Source organism: Phacochoerus africanus, chromosome 7 (assembly GCF_016906955.1).
Source record: "Phacochoerus africanus isolate WHEZ1 chromosome 7, ROS_Pafr_v1, whole genome shotgun sequence".
Taxonomy (NCBI): Eukaryota; Metazoa; Chordata; class Mammalia; order Artiodactyla; family Suidae; genus Phacochoerus; species Phacochoerus africanus.
Window position 1 is genome coordinate 11,891,757 of NC_062550.1, and position 14,770 is coordinate 11,906,526.

General features: G+C 53.3%; 1 protein-coding gene across 1 annotated transcript; it reads left to right on the top strand.

Moving 5' to 3' along the window:
* The first annotated feature begins 1,261 nt into the window (after positions 1 to 1,261).
* MB (myoglobin) lies at positions 1,262 to 12,386 on the top strand. The gene is made up of 3 exons (XM_047786426.1): positions 1,262 to 1,442; positions 7,199 to 7,421; positions 11,652 to 12,386. Exons 1-3 carry the CDS (start codon positions 1,348 to 1,350, stop codon positions 11,796 to 11,798), a joined length of 465 nt encoding a protein of 154 aa, XP_047642382.1. The 5' UTR covers positions 1,262 to 1,347; the 3' UTR covers positions 11,799 to 12,386.
* Positions 12,387 to 14,770: the final 2,384 nt, after the last annotated feature.

Consider the following 14,770-nt stretch of genomic DNA (forward strand, 5'->3'; position numbering starts at 1 on the left):
TGTGTGTTGGACAGATGGACAGATGGTGGGTGGGTGGGTAGATGGATGAGTGATGGATGATGGGTGGGTGGGTAGATGATGAGTCGGTGGATGAATGCTGGACAGATTGATGGATGATAGGTGAGTGGATAGACAGATAAAGCATGGATGGAAGGATGGATGGATAGATGGATGGAAAATAAAGGCCAATCATCCTTCACTTGCCTTCCTTGCAAGGCCATCCATCTTTTTTTTTTTCAATGAACATTTATTCAGTTCAAAATTGGTACACACACTGTGTAAGGCCCAAGGGTTACACAGATGAATAAAACAAAGCCCCTGCCCACGTGAAAAGTAAGATGTTCAGGAGCACACATTCAGGGCCTGACTTCCTGGGTTCAAATCCCAAATCTTCCATCAACTAGCTGTGCAACCATGGCAGCTTTCCCTAACTTGCCCTCCATGCGATGGGGGTGACGGCCGTTTTTATCAACCCCATAAAGCTATTGGGGTCTAAAGGAGTCACCAAATGTACAGTGCTTGGAATAGGGCCTGGCACCCGGCAAAGTCTCTGTGCACATTGGCTGCCATGATACTAAGCCAGGAGCTGGTATGGAAACAAAGACATCTAATGCGATGCGGTGAGCAACAGGAACGCACGCAAGCAAATGGAAAGAGCAAGCAATTAATTGTGCCTTGAAGGTTATGACAAGCAAAACTTTTCAGAGGGAAATATTTGAGCCAGGCCACTAAGCCAGGAGTTTTCTGGGTAGGGTGGGAAAATCCAGGCTCCAAGAGGTTATGATTCTGACTGGGTTCACCCAGCTCTAAGCAGAAAACCATCTAGGCCCCTTCCCACTGCTATGACAGGTGAGGGCAGAAGGTGGGCGAAGAGACTCCTACAGGGCCAGCCGGGGTGCCTGCTGTCCAGGCTTAGAAACATGACAGGTCCTCTTGAGATGGATGACAGCAGGGGGAGTTGGGTTTCAGGCCGTTGGCATTGGCCTCGGTGGTGCCCTTTCTGTTGGACTCGGAGAGTCCAGACAGTGGCCCAACCTCCTCCTCACTCTTTCCACCCACACAAACCCACCCCCGTGGCCTGAGTTGTCCTACCTCTCCACAATGGCACCTGCCCCAAAATAGCTTCCATGTGAGGGCTAGAGAAAGGAAAAGATTAGACCCCTGCATGAAAGAGGAGGGGACAGGGGAGGGGGAGAGAGGGAGCGAGCAAGCTGTCAACTGATCCCTGTCAGGCATCTGGGAAGGTATAAAACCCCTTTGGGTCTGGGCAGCCTCAAACCCCAGCTGTCAGAGCCAGGACGCCCAGTACGCCCGCACTTGCTCTGTTTCTCTTCTGCAGACTGTGCCATGGGGCTCAGCGACGGGGAATGGCAGCTGGTGCTGAACGTCTGGGGGAAGGTGGAGGCTGATGTCGCAGGCCATGGGCAGGAGGTCCTCATCAGGTAAAAGGAAGAGATCCCGTTTCCCTTCCCACCTGCTTCCCAAAGTTCAAGGGCATTGACCTGTAAGGTGGAACAATGTTAACAGTGTTCCCTGGGGTTGACCAGTTGGCCGTGTTCATCGATTATTTTTCTCATGGTTGTTAAAACCCATACTTGGTTTTCCTTTGCTTCTACGGGCCAAAGATTAGAGTCAGGAAAGGAGAAGGGGTCCATCTCACACCGATGACAGCAGCTGGAAGGAGCTTGACAATCAAACCCTGGATGCCTAGAGCCCATCAAGAGGAATCCTAGAATTACAGACAGAATTAACAAGAAAGACCTAAGAGATCTTGTCCAGCCACCTCGCCCAATAGATGAGGACAAAAAGGACCTGAGAGCAGAAGGACAACCCCAGAGTCATTATAGTTTGTAAAATCTCAAGGCTAAACCATTGCCTTCAAGATGAAATATGTAGTTCCAGACCTGGCTATGCTACCAAAGAGCTGTGTGACCTATGGGAAGGTACACAACCTCTCTGAGCTTCAATTTCTTCTCCTATACAATGGGGGGGGGGCATCCTTCTAGAATGGAAATAAGAATTAGATAAGATGATGTATGTTGGAGTTCCCGTCATGGCGCAGTGGCTAACGAATCCGACTAGGAACCATGAGGTTGCAGGTTCGATCCTTGGCCTTGCTCAGTGGGTGAAGGATCCAGCATTGCTGTGAGCTGTGGTGTAGGTCGCAGACGTGGCTGGGATCCCGTGTTGCTGTGGCTGTGGTATAGGCCGGCAGCTACAGCTCCGATTGGACCCCTAGCCTGGGAACCTCCATATGCCGTGGGAGCGGCCCTAGAAAAGGCAAAAAGAGCAAAAAAGGGGGGGGTATATACACAGTGACATTTCTGCACCTGGAAGGAGACGTGCCCCGGTTGCCATTGGTGAATGGATTATCCTTCACACTTTAATTTACAGATGAATTTCCCCTTCTTGATGAGCCAGAGTAGGTTTTCCTTCCTACTTAGATGCTCTTTCCGTCTCCTTCGGGGAGAACGCCATTCAGTCCTATAAGCTGTGTTACCTGGAGTTCGAGCCCTTAGCGGTCCATGTCAGAAACACGAGAGCGGACAGTCAAGTTCTTTGCTGAACCTGACTTTACGTCTTTCTCCTCCTGTCTCTGTCACTTGGCTTCTGGGGCCGCAGTAGGTCCTGTTGGATTGGACAAAAGACGCCCCCAAAGTTGACATCGATTCCTCAGCCACCCATTTGCTGTGTGACCTTGAAGAAGTCACTACTCCTCTCTGGGTCCTATTTTCCTACTGTGAGTGAAGGGAGAGCCTGCCATGGTCGCTGAGATCCCTGCCTGCTCTCTTACTCTGGCATTCTCTGAGTCCGCGATCTGACCTTGCTTTTAGAGGGGAGGCAGAGCCGGGGTGGGAGACCAGTTTGCAGCGCAGGAGTCTTTTCCAAGGTGGTTTGGGGGCTGTCAGCCTAAGGCAGTGACTTGGATGTCTTGAGAGAGACGTGGGGTGTTGTGTCATGGGGGAAACGACTCCTCCCCTTCCAGGATGGAGCAGAGAGTACTGCCAGGGGCCAGGGGCCAGGGATGAGACGTGATGCTGGCAGCTGCTGGCCCCTGGAAGGCCCCAGAGACCCCAATGCCCTGTCACGTCTCAGGCTGTAGGACATACAGAAACCACAGCAGCTGGTTCGGCCCTCTTAGTGTTTGGGGTATGGGGACGGGAAAGGGGGATGCTAACTCCTAGGGCTGAAAGTGCCCCTTTAAGACACTCAGCCTGGGCTTTCTTACTCACCTTGAAGAGGTCACTTCTCCCACTCCTCCGATTATACAAGAGGGCAAATTCTGTTCAGCTGAGTCTGTTCATAAAACACTGAGGGCTTCATTGCAACTACGTGATCATTACGTTCTAGAACATAAAGCGGGAAGGTCAGCTGGAGATTCTGGCTCCAGGAGTCGGGGGGTGGGGCTAAACAGGGAGGAGGCTGCTGAGAGGCCTGCAGACCCCTGCCTTTCCTTCCTTTCTCTCTGTTATTTATTTCTGCATTGGAACAAACGGTTTTGAGGCCATGAAAAAGCCATCCCTGGTGGCAGACACTTGTCATGTCCCTGGGAGGAAACATAGCCCAAGAGCCCCTGCCAGCCAATGGCAGCTACAGACAGGACCCCAAATTCCCAATCCTAAGGATGATGATGGCGGTGGTGGGGTTGATGAGGCTGATGATGGAGGTGGCGGTGAGGATGGAGGTGGCGGTGAGGATGGAGGCGGCGGTGAGGATGGAGGCGGCGGTGAGGATGGAGGTGATGCTGATGGAGATGGTGATGACAGAGATGGTGAGATGCTGGTGCTGGAGATAGTGATGATGGTGGAGGAGATGGTGGTGGTGACCATGGCCGTGAGGGCAAATGGTGAGGATGCTGGAGATGACGACTGCGATGATGGAGTGATGAGCGTGGGAGAGACGAGGAGGAGGACAGCGAGTATTTCTACATACAGTTCACACGGATTGCGAGGCCCTGTGTTAGGGGTTCACATATATTAACCCATTTAAGCCTCACAACAACCTTATGAGGCAGATGTAAGTATGATCTCACCACATTTAACAGAGGGGTTAACTCACTTGCCCAAAATTCAAATTCCTGGCTGCTTGGGTCAGCATGCCTGCTCTTTTTTTTTTTTCTTTCGTTTTTTTTTTCTTTCGTTTTTTTTTTTTTTAGGGCTGTACCTCAGCATGTGGAAGTTTCCAGGCTAGGGGTCAAATCAGAATTGTAGCTGCTGGCTTATGCCACGGCAACAGCAATGTAGGATCTGAGCCGCATCTGCAACCTACATGGCCGCTCACGGCAACACTGGATCCTTAACCCACTGAGTGAGGCCAGGGATTGAACCTGCATCCTCATGGGTACTAGTTGGGTTCATTACTACTGAGCCACAGCGGGAACTCCAGCGTGCCTGCTCTTAACCCCCATGCTATATCATTCCACTGGCTCAGCACATTGGCAGAGAAAGATTCGTACAAGCCTGGGAGGGCCCTCAGTCTTCCGTGGGGGGGTCTGATTGGGCCTCAGCTCAGAAGGAAGCTGGCAAGTGGCCTCCTTTCCCTCCGACTTGCCTGCAGACCTGGGATGAACTAGGCAGGTTGACGACAGGATTGAAGATGAAAATACAGGTGAGCGCTTCTGAAACCCTGGAGACAAAGCCCTCCGCCCATTCCCACAGGGGGAAGGCCTTCCACCTGCTCATTTTCCAGGTTGCTGGTGTAGTGAACGTCCAAGTATGCCCTCTGTGGCTGCCCCGGGGGGCTCCCAGCTGCAGGACTTGGGCCCAAGGGAGGGAGGTGGCTGTGTGGCCAGGATGATCTGATGGGAGCTCATGAGCTCAATGTTTTTGCACTTATTAAAGTTAATTGGGGCTCCCTCTCTGGCTGCCTGGTGCTAAGAGTGGAGGATGAGGTGAGGGCCAAGCCTTAAACCTTGGAGACTGAGAAATCAGCTAGTCCAACTCTCTTAGTTTACAGATAGGTGAGTCAAGACCTGGAGAAGCAGAGTGATTTTTCTCAATGTCGCACAGCACACAGGCGGCAGAGCAGGGGCCAGAACTCAGCTTCCGTAATTCTCAGTGCCATGTTCTTTCTCTGAAACATCTGGGGGACTCCCCAAATGTCTGAGATCCCTGGCTGCCTTAGGTCCTTGGACCTCCTCTGCCCCCCCCCCACACACCCCCCGACCATCTCCCTCCAGCGTCCTGACCTCAGGCCTTCGCCTGTGGCTGCTGGGTCGTGCATCTGTCAGGCAGGAGTTCAAGGATCATTGTCACCAGATAAGAATAGCCAGCAGCTCTGGGACCCTTGGGTGAAAGGTGCCAGGGATGAGCTGTCAGTGATGTACAAGGCTTGGCTGGGGCCCCAGATGAAGTGGTGACACTGGGCATGGCTCTGGGCAGCCCTGGGTCTTCTGGGGAAGTGGGGGGGGGCAGCGCCCCCTGGGGGAGGGAGCGCTCCCTGTGCATGCTTTGCAGTGCGTTCGTGAGTACAGGTGTGTGCTGTGAGATACTTGTGCAAACTGATGTGTCTACATTTGGGTTTGAGGATGTCACAGAGCAAGGAAACCACAAAAGAGAAAACTTTCAAGGAACTGAAGCCATTGGATAGGAGGAAGGAAACCCCAGGCAGACCGGGTCACTTCTGCGGAGGTTTCAGGGTGTGACTCCAGACAGAGAGCATGAGTTACGGAACCATCCATTTGGGTTGGGTCTGGACTCTGTCACCGACCAGACACATGATCCTGGGCAAGTCACCTAGCTCCGTGGTCTACTGTTTGCCCACGAGTGAAGTGGAGAAAACGCTCCCCCCCGGTGGCAGGTGTGACTCCCTTTAACTAACCCCCACATTCCCACAGCAGGAAAGACGGAGGTCCGAGGCTACAGGTGGCGGCTCAGGACCATGGGCGGAGTCCCTCTGTGACCAGCTCGCTGGGTCCCTGATGGGAGGAGAGACCTGGTCTTTGGCTGATGGGTCCCACCAAGGACCCTCCCCATCAGTGTTGTGAGAGGCGTGGGAGGTACAGGCAGTCAGAGCAAAAGAAGCGAGAGCTTTCTGAGCCTGAGACCTGCTCAGGCTGGATGGGCTCTCACAGGAGGTGGTGAGCCTCCCGGAGCTGGAAGTATTTAAGCAGCCAAAGGATGACCCCCCAGGCAGGAAGCTGCAGAGATGGTCCTTTGAAGGGACTACTTTTTGAGCCGCTCAGATTTGATTTCAGTCTGGCTCTTCTGCACCCCAGCCATGGGATATACAGGTAGAACTTCATGCTTCTTAGCCTCTGTTCTCTCATCTGTAAAATGGGGATAATATGGCCCTAAAGGGTAGTGCAGCTGCAGAGCCCAGTATGGGCCTGGCACACAGTGGGTGCTCAGCAGATCCAGGCCCTGGGGCCCCAGTGCTCCCTGCTCCCTGCTCCACCTTGATGCCGTGCAGTCATCTATGCTCCAAACAACGTAGAGCAAATGAGGGTGAGGCCAGGTGCAAAGAGATGTCTTTTCTTCCTGCCTTTCACAGTAACAGTGAAGAAGATGATAATAAAAATAATAATAGGAGTTCCCCTTGTGGCTCAGTGGGTTAAGAACCAGACTAGTCTCCCTGAGGATGCAGGTTCAATCCCGGACCTTGCCCAGTGGGTTAAGGATCTGATGTTGCCACGAGCTGAGGCATAGGTCGTGGATGCAGCTCAGGTCTGGCGTGGCTGTGGCTGTGGTGCAGGCTGGCAGCTGCAGCTCCAATTTGACCCATAGCCTGGGAATTTCCATATGCTGCAGGTACAGCTGTAAAAAGAAAAAAATATATAATGAGGTCCTACTGTATAGCACAGGGAACGATATCCAATCACCTGTGATAGAACATGATAGAAGAGATATGAAAAAAAGAATATACATATATGTATATAAAACTGGTTACTTTGCAGTACAGCAGAAATTGACAGAACATTGTAAATCAACTATAGTAAAATTTTTTTAAAAAGAAAAAAAAATAACAGCAGCCATTTACACACCACTTCTCATGTGGCCCTCGGCATACCCATCTCTTTTAATCCTCACGGTGCTTCTATAGGGAGGGACTTGTTATCCCCATTCTTTGGAGGAGACTGAGGCACAGAGAGGTGAAGCGAATTGCCCAAGGTCACACAGCTGGAAAGCGGGGGAGCCCTGACTTGAACTGGCCACCTCCAGACCCCTGCATCTGACTGCAGCCCTCCTTGTGCCCACAGGCTGTTTAAGGGTCACCCCGAGACCCTGGAGAAATTTGATAAGTTTAAGCACCTGAAGTCAGAGGATGAGATGAAGGCCTCTGAGGACCTGAAGAAGCACGGCCACACGGTGCTGACTGCCCTGGGGGGCATCCTTAAGAAGAAGGGGCATCATGAGGCAGAGCTGTCGCCCCTGGCCCAATCGCATGCCACCAAGCACAAGATCCCTGTCAAGTACCTGGAGGTGGGTGGCAGGGCTGGGGCAGGTGGGAGGATGGGGGGAGGGGCCTCAGAGACATGAGATTTGGGTTCAAGCCCCAGCTGAGCCGCTAACTCGATGGATGACCTATGTCATTCTTCTTTGTCCCCCAGTTTCCGCATCTGTAAAGTGGGCTGCCACCCATGTCACCTTCCTCCTGGGTCATTGAGAGTAAACTATTTCTCTCCCCAGTTAGAATCTGGTTACCAAGGAAGATGTGGATACGGGGTGCACAACTGATGTTCTCTCCATGGATAGGGACCACTATCACACCCACTCGGCAGATGAGAAAATTGAGGCATGGAGAGATTAAGAAGCTTGTCCATGGTCACAAAGGCAGCAAACAGCAGAGCTGGGTTTCAAGCTAGGTCTCCATTCCTCCAGATCCCCAGCTCCTGACCCCTGTGCCACTGGGGGTTGGAGACATACAGGGCTCAGGTGGCAGGAGTTCAGCAGCTGGAGCTCCTTTCTGGGGTGGTGTGGCTCTATGAGTTCCAGCATCTTTACAGATGAGAGAGAGAGAGAGCCTCGGGTGTCCTAAGCAATTGGTTTGAACCCCCTGTGATGGGTTGAGAAGTGGGTGGGCTGGGGCGAGCCTGAGCTTCGAGTCCTGGGTCCGGACCCAGTGGGAAGAGGAGATGTGGCAAGAGGGAGCACTGGGGACCTGGGGGATAAAGGGCCTGGTGGATATCATCCCTGGGGATGGGAGCAGCAGGCAAGGGGGTACAGCATGGAGGGCAAGCATAATGGTGATAGCTGCTGGTTAGATGGGCCATGGTAAGCATTCGCTTGGGTCATTACATGGAACTCATGCCATTACCCCATGCATTCAGTGTTGTCGTTTCTTCTCATACTAGAGAAGTGCAGAGGTTGGAAGTCCAGAGCAGGTGTAGAAGCCCCATCGTCCACCAGGGACGCTGGCTCTTTCTGTGTTGCCATCCTTGGCATGTGGTGTCCACCTGCAAAGTTGACTCCTGGCCCAAGACGGCTGCTGGAGCTCCAGCCATCTGGTCTGTGTTCTAAACAGAAAGCAGGAAGAAGAGAGCAAAGCTCGCTTTTAAGGCATTCCACAAATCGCATCCAACAATTTTGTTAAGATGTCTTATCCAACATCTTATTGGCTACAAGTTAGTTACAAGACCACATTTATCTGTGTGGAAAGCTGGGAAATACAGTCTGCTGCCACTCCAAATACAACTAGTGCTCCGTTACCAGGAAGAAGGAGAAAATGTACATTGGGCAGGCAATTAGCAGTCTCTTCCCCAGGCAGGTACTCTTCTCATTCCCATTTTACTGACTTGGAAACTGAGGGCTCAGAGAGGTTAAGTAACTTGCCCAAGGTCAAACAGCTAAGAAGCCAGGAGGTATAATCTGATCTATGCTACCCTGGAAACAAAGCTCTTTTTTTTTTTTTTTTTTTTTTCCCTTTTCGGCCACCTCAGAGCATATGGAGTTCCCGGGCCAGGGATTACATATGAGCCGTACTTGCCACCTAAGCTGCAGCTGTGGCAACGCCAGAGCCTCAACCCACTGTCCGGGGCTAGGAATCAAACCTGCATCCCAGCACTCCCAAGATGCCGCTGATCCCATTGTGCCACAGTGGGAACTCCTTAATCCCTGTGGCACACCCAAGCGCAGCCACCGCCACCACCATCCTATTCAGCCTCACCACCCTGTTCCCCAAACCACACACAAACAATCCTACCTGCCCATCCCACTCAGCATCACAGACACAAGGAGCCAGTCCTGCCTCTGTGATTCTGCATGAGTGGTGCTCCCTGCCCTACCCGTCTTCTCTTGGCAAATCCCTTATTCTGCAAGGGCCAGCTCAGAAGCCACCTTCTCTGTCCTGGCCCGCGAGGCAGTCAGCCACTCGCTCTGTCTGCCAGCCCTCCCCCACGAAGGCATGCGTGTTCATCCCTGCCACGGCGCCTGCCTGGCGGGATTGTAATCCATCTCCTTACCCAGCTGTCGTCTCCTGGCGGGAACCTGAGTTCCCCAAGGGCAGATCCTGGGCTCCTCCCATAATCTAAACTTCAGAGGCAGATGGGCAGGCAACTCCCAGCACAATTTGGGTGAACAGGGATGAACAGACAGGCTCAGAGGGAGAAAATTATGCAGCCAAAAGAACACTACCGGCTAGCAGACTAGCACCCAGGTCTCCTTCAAAATGAGTTTAATTTACTGCAGAATCCCAGCAAAAAATAAGACAGAACCCAATGTCTGCTCACCCCCTCACCATGGACCCTCCATCCATCTTCATAAGAAATTGTACCTTCAGGAGTTCCTGTTGTGGCTCACTGGGTTAAGAACCCAACTAGTATTCATGAGGATGCAGGTTCGATTCCTGGCCTCGCTCAGTGGGTGAAGGATCTGGCCTTGCTATGAGCTGTGCTGTAGGTCACAGATGCAGCTCGGATCCTGAGTTGCTGTGGCTGTGGTGTAGGCTGACAGCTGCTCTGATTCAACCTCTAGCCTGGGAACCTCCATATGCCCGCAGGTATGGCCCTAAAAAGGAAAAAAAAAAAAACAAAAAAAAAAAACAAAGAAAGAAAGAAATTGTTCCTTCTGATTCAGGAGTGAGGAGGTCACAGAAGGTGCTGTGTGCTAAAGGCAGCTATCTTCTCTCCATCTGCCAGCTGCCCCAGCCCACCATTTCCTAAGTACTAGTGGCTCTGCCCCTGACTCAGGAGAGGCTAAGTGGGGGAACCCTGTGGGGTCATGAGACCCCGTTTTACAGGTGGGATCGCACATGGAGGTCAGGGTGGAGCTGGGCCTGGAACTTGGGTCTCCGAGTTCTCCCCGGGGAGGCCCTACTGACATCAGCCCAGCCCCCCACTTTGCTTTGCTGCATTTAAGACACTAAAGGGGAACTCAGGCACGGGTCCAAATCCTCATCCAGTGGTAGGTGTTTGTGGAGTCATCCCTGTTTCTGAGCCAAGCCAGGTTTACTAGGTGTAGACGTTTGGGCTTCTGAGGCTGCCCTCAGCACACACCCCACCCCCACCCGGGCATCCCAGAAAACGGGCAGACCCACTGCAGGGCCATCTCTGCCTCTGTCCCCGGCTCTGATTGCTGTCTGTCCACAGTCCTCTGGGCACGGCTTCCAGTGCTGCTGTCCACTTGCTGCGTGACCTCAGTCTCGGACTCTGTAAAATGACACCCCTTGGTCCACAGGCCAAGGCTGTGGTTGGCATCAAATCTTTCTGAACTGTGTTTTATGGGGTTTGTTTTTGTTTTTGTCTTTTTAGGGCGGCACCCACAGTATATGGAGGTTTCCAGGGTAGGGGTTGAATTGGAGCCGTAGCCACCAGCCTACGCCACAGCCACAGCCACAGCCACGCGGGATCTGAGCTGCGCCTGCAACCTGCACCACAGCTCACGGCAACGCTGGATCCTTAATCCACTGGGCGGGGCCAGGGATCGAACCCACAACCTCATGGTTCCTAGTCGGATTCGTTTCCGCTGTGCCACAATGGGAACTCCTCTTTTGGAGCTGTTGCAAGAGCACAGTAGCGTCTTCCACGCACAAGATGTTTCCGTCCCTAAAGCAGCCCCGTGCTGTCTCCATTTTCCTGGACGTGACACTGGCTGGCCAGCAAACAGGGATGGCAAAGCCCACGTAAGATGCTGCTGGTCCCGGGCCCGAGCTGTGGGCCCTGCCCCTTGCCTCTTCCTTTCTCTCCTTCCCTCCCACCAATAGTGCTAAGCACCAGCTCTGTGCTTGGCTCAGGAAATTCTAACCACCTCCGGGATCCCCAGTTAGGCTGTTTAAAGTGATCACCATACTAAGTCATTAAATGCAAAGATTAAATACATGCATATGGAAATAGTTGCTTTCTAGATTTTTCTGAGCACCAAGTCCTGGATAAAACCTGCAATAGGAGCATCTCGCCTCCCTTCTGTGGTTGGGTCCTTATCCTGAGCAAGGTGGGAGGCAAGAGGGCCACTGGCAATGTGACCGTGAGCTCACGGCCTGACCTTGGCTCGTCTACACCATGAGGGCCTGTTTCCCCATGTGTACCTGTCTCACACAGACTTGGGGGGATTAAAGGAGTCAATCCATGCCGGCCACTCAAAAGCACACCTGATATAGAGTAAGTGCTCCATAAACGGCCCTGGAATAAAGAGGAGATGGGGCTCGGTCTGATTCCCCTCTGGCCCCCGGCTTGTCCTGCCCCAGTGACCAGCACCCCTCTGCCCCTGTCCCCGCAGTTCATCTCAGAAGCCATCATCCAGGTTCTGCAGAGCAAGCATCCTGGGGACTTTGGTGCCGACGCCCAGGGAGCCATGAGCAAGGCCCTGGAACTCTTCCGGAACGACATGGCGGCCAAGTACAAGGAGCTGGGCTTCCAGGGCTAAGCCCCCCAGACGCCCCTCACCCACCCACCCACGTGGGCCAGGGCCCCCCGCGGAGGGCGGGCGCTGAAGCTCCTGTAGCTGTAGGGTTTGCTTCTGAGTGTTGCTTTGTTTATGAGAGGTGGGTGGGAGAGGCGGAGGGGCCGGTGGTGGTGGTGGGGTGTTCAGGTGGTTTCACGTGCGGGGGGGGGGGGGAGGTTGGGGGGGCGGGGGGGGGACCAGGTTTTCTGCGGAGGGTCATCACCCTGGGAACCGGGAGAAGCATGGCTTGGCTCACTGTGGCCCCCAGAGTTTAGGTCCAACTTAACCCACCTCTCCCCGAAATGCCAGCACAGTCCCTGCCAGCCTCCAAACCGACCCGCGCCTTCCTCCCCGCCTTGAATCACCAATCCAAGCTGTAACCCTAAACTCTAGCCATAACTCTCTGATCTATCACTTTGAAGACAGCAGAACGTCCCTTAGCCCCGGGAAGGAGGCGTGGGCAGGGTGGGACAGTCACACCCAGCTCCTGGGAGGCGTGGTGTCTGGAACTTAAGTACCTTGCAGGTGACGGATGACTCACCCGGTTTTAATAAAAGACTCCGCACTGTCTCTGCCTGGTGTTTTTCATTCCGCAGAGCGAGTGAAGGGGGCTCCCGGGAGAAACAGCAGTGGTGGGACTGTACCTGCAGAGGGCCTGGCGGGGAGGGAGGGGGGCAGAAGGAAGCAGGAGGGAGAGGAGGAGGGGCAGGAGGGAGAGTTGCTACTACACGGTGGCAGGGACCATGCTAGGCACCGGGAGATGGAGGGGAGAGCCTCATCTGGTGGGGGGCAGAGGGCAGGGGATTGGTGCCCGGAGCCCCAGGCTCTGGGAGCCCAGAAAAGAGGATGCAGAATCATGGGAGAAGGGCATTGTGGGTGCCACAGCTTAGGAAATATGCTCAAGGACACTGGCTAGTAGGTGACAGAGCTGGGCCTGGAAGCCTGTGGGGACTCCAGCTGGGGAGACAGCTAGGCGGCCAGCCGGTGGCACTGACCTTCTGGCCAGCAAAAGGACAGATGCATGGGGAATAACTTACCAACGCAGGCCAAGAGACACAACCCATATCTACAAAGGCCAAGTGCATGGACAGAATGCATGAACTTTCTTTCCCACAGGGACCCAGAATAAAACCTTGGCACGTGACCATGGCAGCCAGGAAGCAGGCTGGAACAAAGGCTGCAGGAAGGGGTCTGATGGTCTGGGTCAGGGCAGGTGCCCAAGCCAAGAGGGGCTTGCAAAACACTCAAGAGCCATCCGTGGGAAGCCCCAGGTCCTCCGCCTCATACATCGCCAGGGGCTCCCAGCACAGGCAACCTAGCACCCTCTGCCCTTGAGGGGCCAGATCCCTGTAATGAGACTGACCTCCCTCAAACCTCAGATTCACGGCCACTGAACAGGACAGAGCCCCATCTCTGGAAACAGACACGTCTCAAATCCTGCCAGGCTAAAGTACCAGGCTGGGCTGCAGCATTAAATGATACCTTCTCCCATTCGCTCGAGGCTTTGGGGAATTCTTTTTGCCACCTGAGATGTTGGGAGAGGAGAAAGGGGGTGGGGGGAGCTTTTTGATCTTGGAGGCTAGAGAAAAATTCCACGCATTTATATAGTAACTCAGCTGAACGCCCAGGCAGTGAAGCGCTTCCGTATAGAATACGTGTGCAGGGTTTAAAATGGAATAATCTGATCCCTGCCCTCTGGCAATTGACACTCTAGTCAGGGAGCCGATGTGCCCTGATAATAAAATGGAGGAAGAATAAAAATCAGGGTCTTAGAAAAGTGCCAGGCGTTTTTCACACACATTCAGTATTTCATTCAATTAATATTTGTGGAGCACGGCAGGTAAGAAAGAAATCTCAGTTTATACTTTTGAGGTGTGCAAAATGCAACTTCTTTTTTTTTTTTCCCTATAACTCAACTGTGGCAGATACCCGGTTTCTTGGCACTTTCTCCCCCACTCCAAATCTCCCTGGGGTTTTGACTAAGTAATTCCAATACGCTTACGAATGCCAGGTTCTGGCGTGTATGGGCAGAGCGATGGCAACCTGGCCCTCTGTCATCTGTCCCCAGGCAGTGTCCTCAGGGATGCTGGTCTTCAATTTTTTTCCCCATCCAGCACTTAAGGAAGCTCTGAGGCTACCCAAGGCTCCTTCTGTCAGGCTCCACTTCTTTCCAGGGACCTCCCCACCCCCACCTGGCATCACTCCCACCCCGCTGCCCCATGTGGGCTCCGCCTGGGACCTGAAGCACTGGTTTTCTCTGTTCAGACGCCAGAGGCCTATGTGAGCTTTCGTCACCTTCTGCAGAGATTAGCAAGGCTTGTGTGTGACTGCCCTGTATGGTTGTACAGGGTGTGCACTGCACAAGGGTGCCTGGCCCCAGGAAGAGATGCAGCTCCTAAGACTGGATCCAGCTTTGCCAAGCTGTGCACCCGGAAGGGGTACTCTCTCCTTTTTCACAGAAGGATGCTCTCTGAGCAAGCAGCGGCCTCCAAGACAGAACCACTTTCTCTGGAAACCACCACCAACTGCAATCTTCCTATTTCCTTTTCATCTCTTTTGCTTCTGATGGTTCAGAAAATGCTTTCCCAGCCTGGACAGCAGGGGGCCTCATGATTTCCTCCAAATCTTTTGCCCTATCTGTATGTTCTTTCTGGTCCTCTCAGGCCTGAGCTCTGGTATGTGCAGGTCCAGGCCAGGGACAGGTTCCTCTTGCTCTGGGCAGTCACATCCATTCCTGAATCCTGGTCACAGAAACGCCATGCCATCTGAAAAGGAGAGGGCAAAGGAGGAGAAGACAGCCTGGGGGAAAATATAGACCAGTGTGATGGTGCAGTGGCATTTATTCTGCATTGATCTAACAAATATTTACTGAGAAAATATGATGTGCCAGTCCCCAGGTTGGGACTAGGGTCCTAGCTGCAAAGAAGGCAAACACTGTCTGGGCCTCTGGAAGC

Excerpts from the sequence above, each read along its gene's own strand:
- MB (XM_047786426.1), top strand. The coding sequence starts at position 1,348 with ATGGGGCTCAGCGACGGGGAATGGCAGCTGGTGCTGAACGTCTGGGGG. Across the intron at positions 1,443-7,198 it reads GGGCAGGAGGTCCTCATCAG|GCTGTTTAAGGGTCACCCCG; the intron begins GTAAAAGGAAGA and ends TTGTGCCCACAG. Across the intron at positions 7,422-11,651 it reads TCCCTGTCAAGTACCTGGAG|TTCATCTCAGAAGCCATCAT; the intron begins GTGGGTGGCAGG and ends CTGTCCCCGCAG.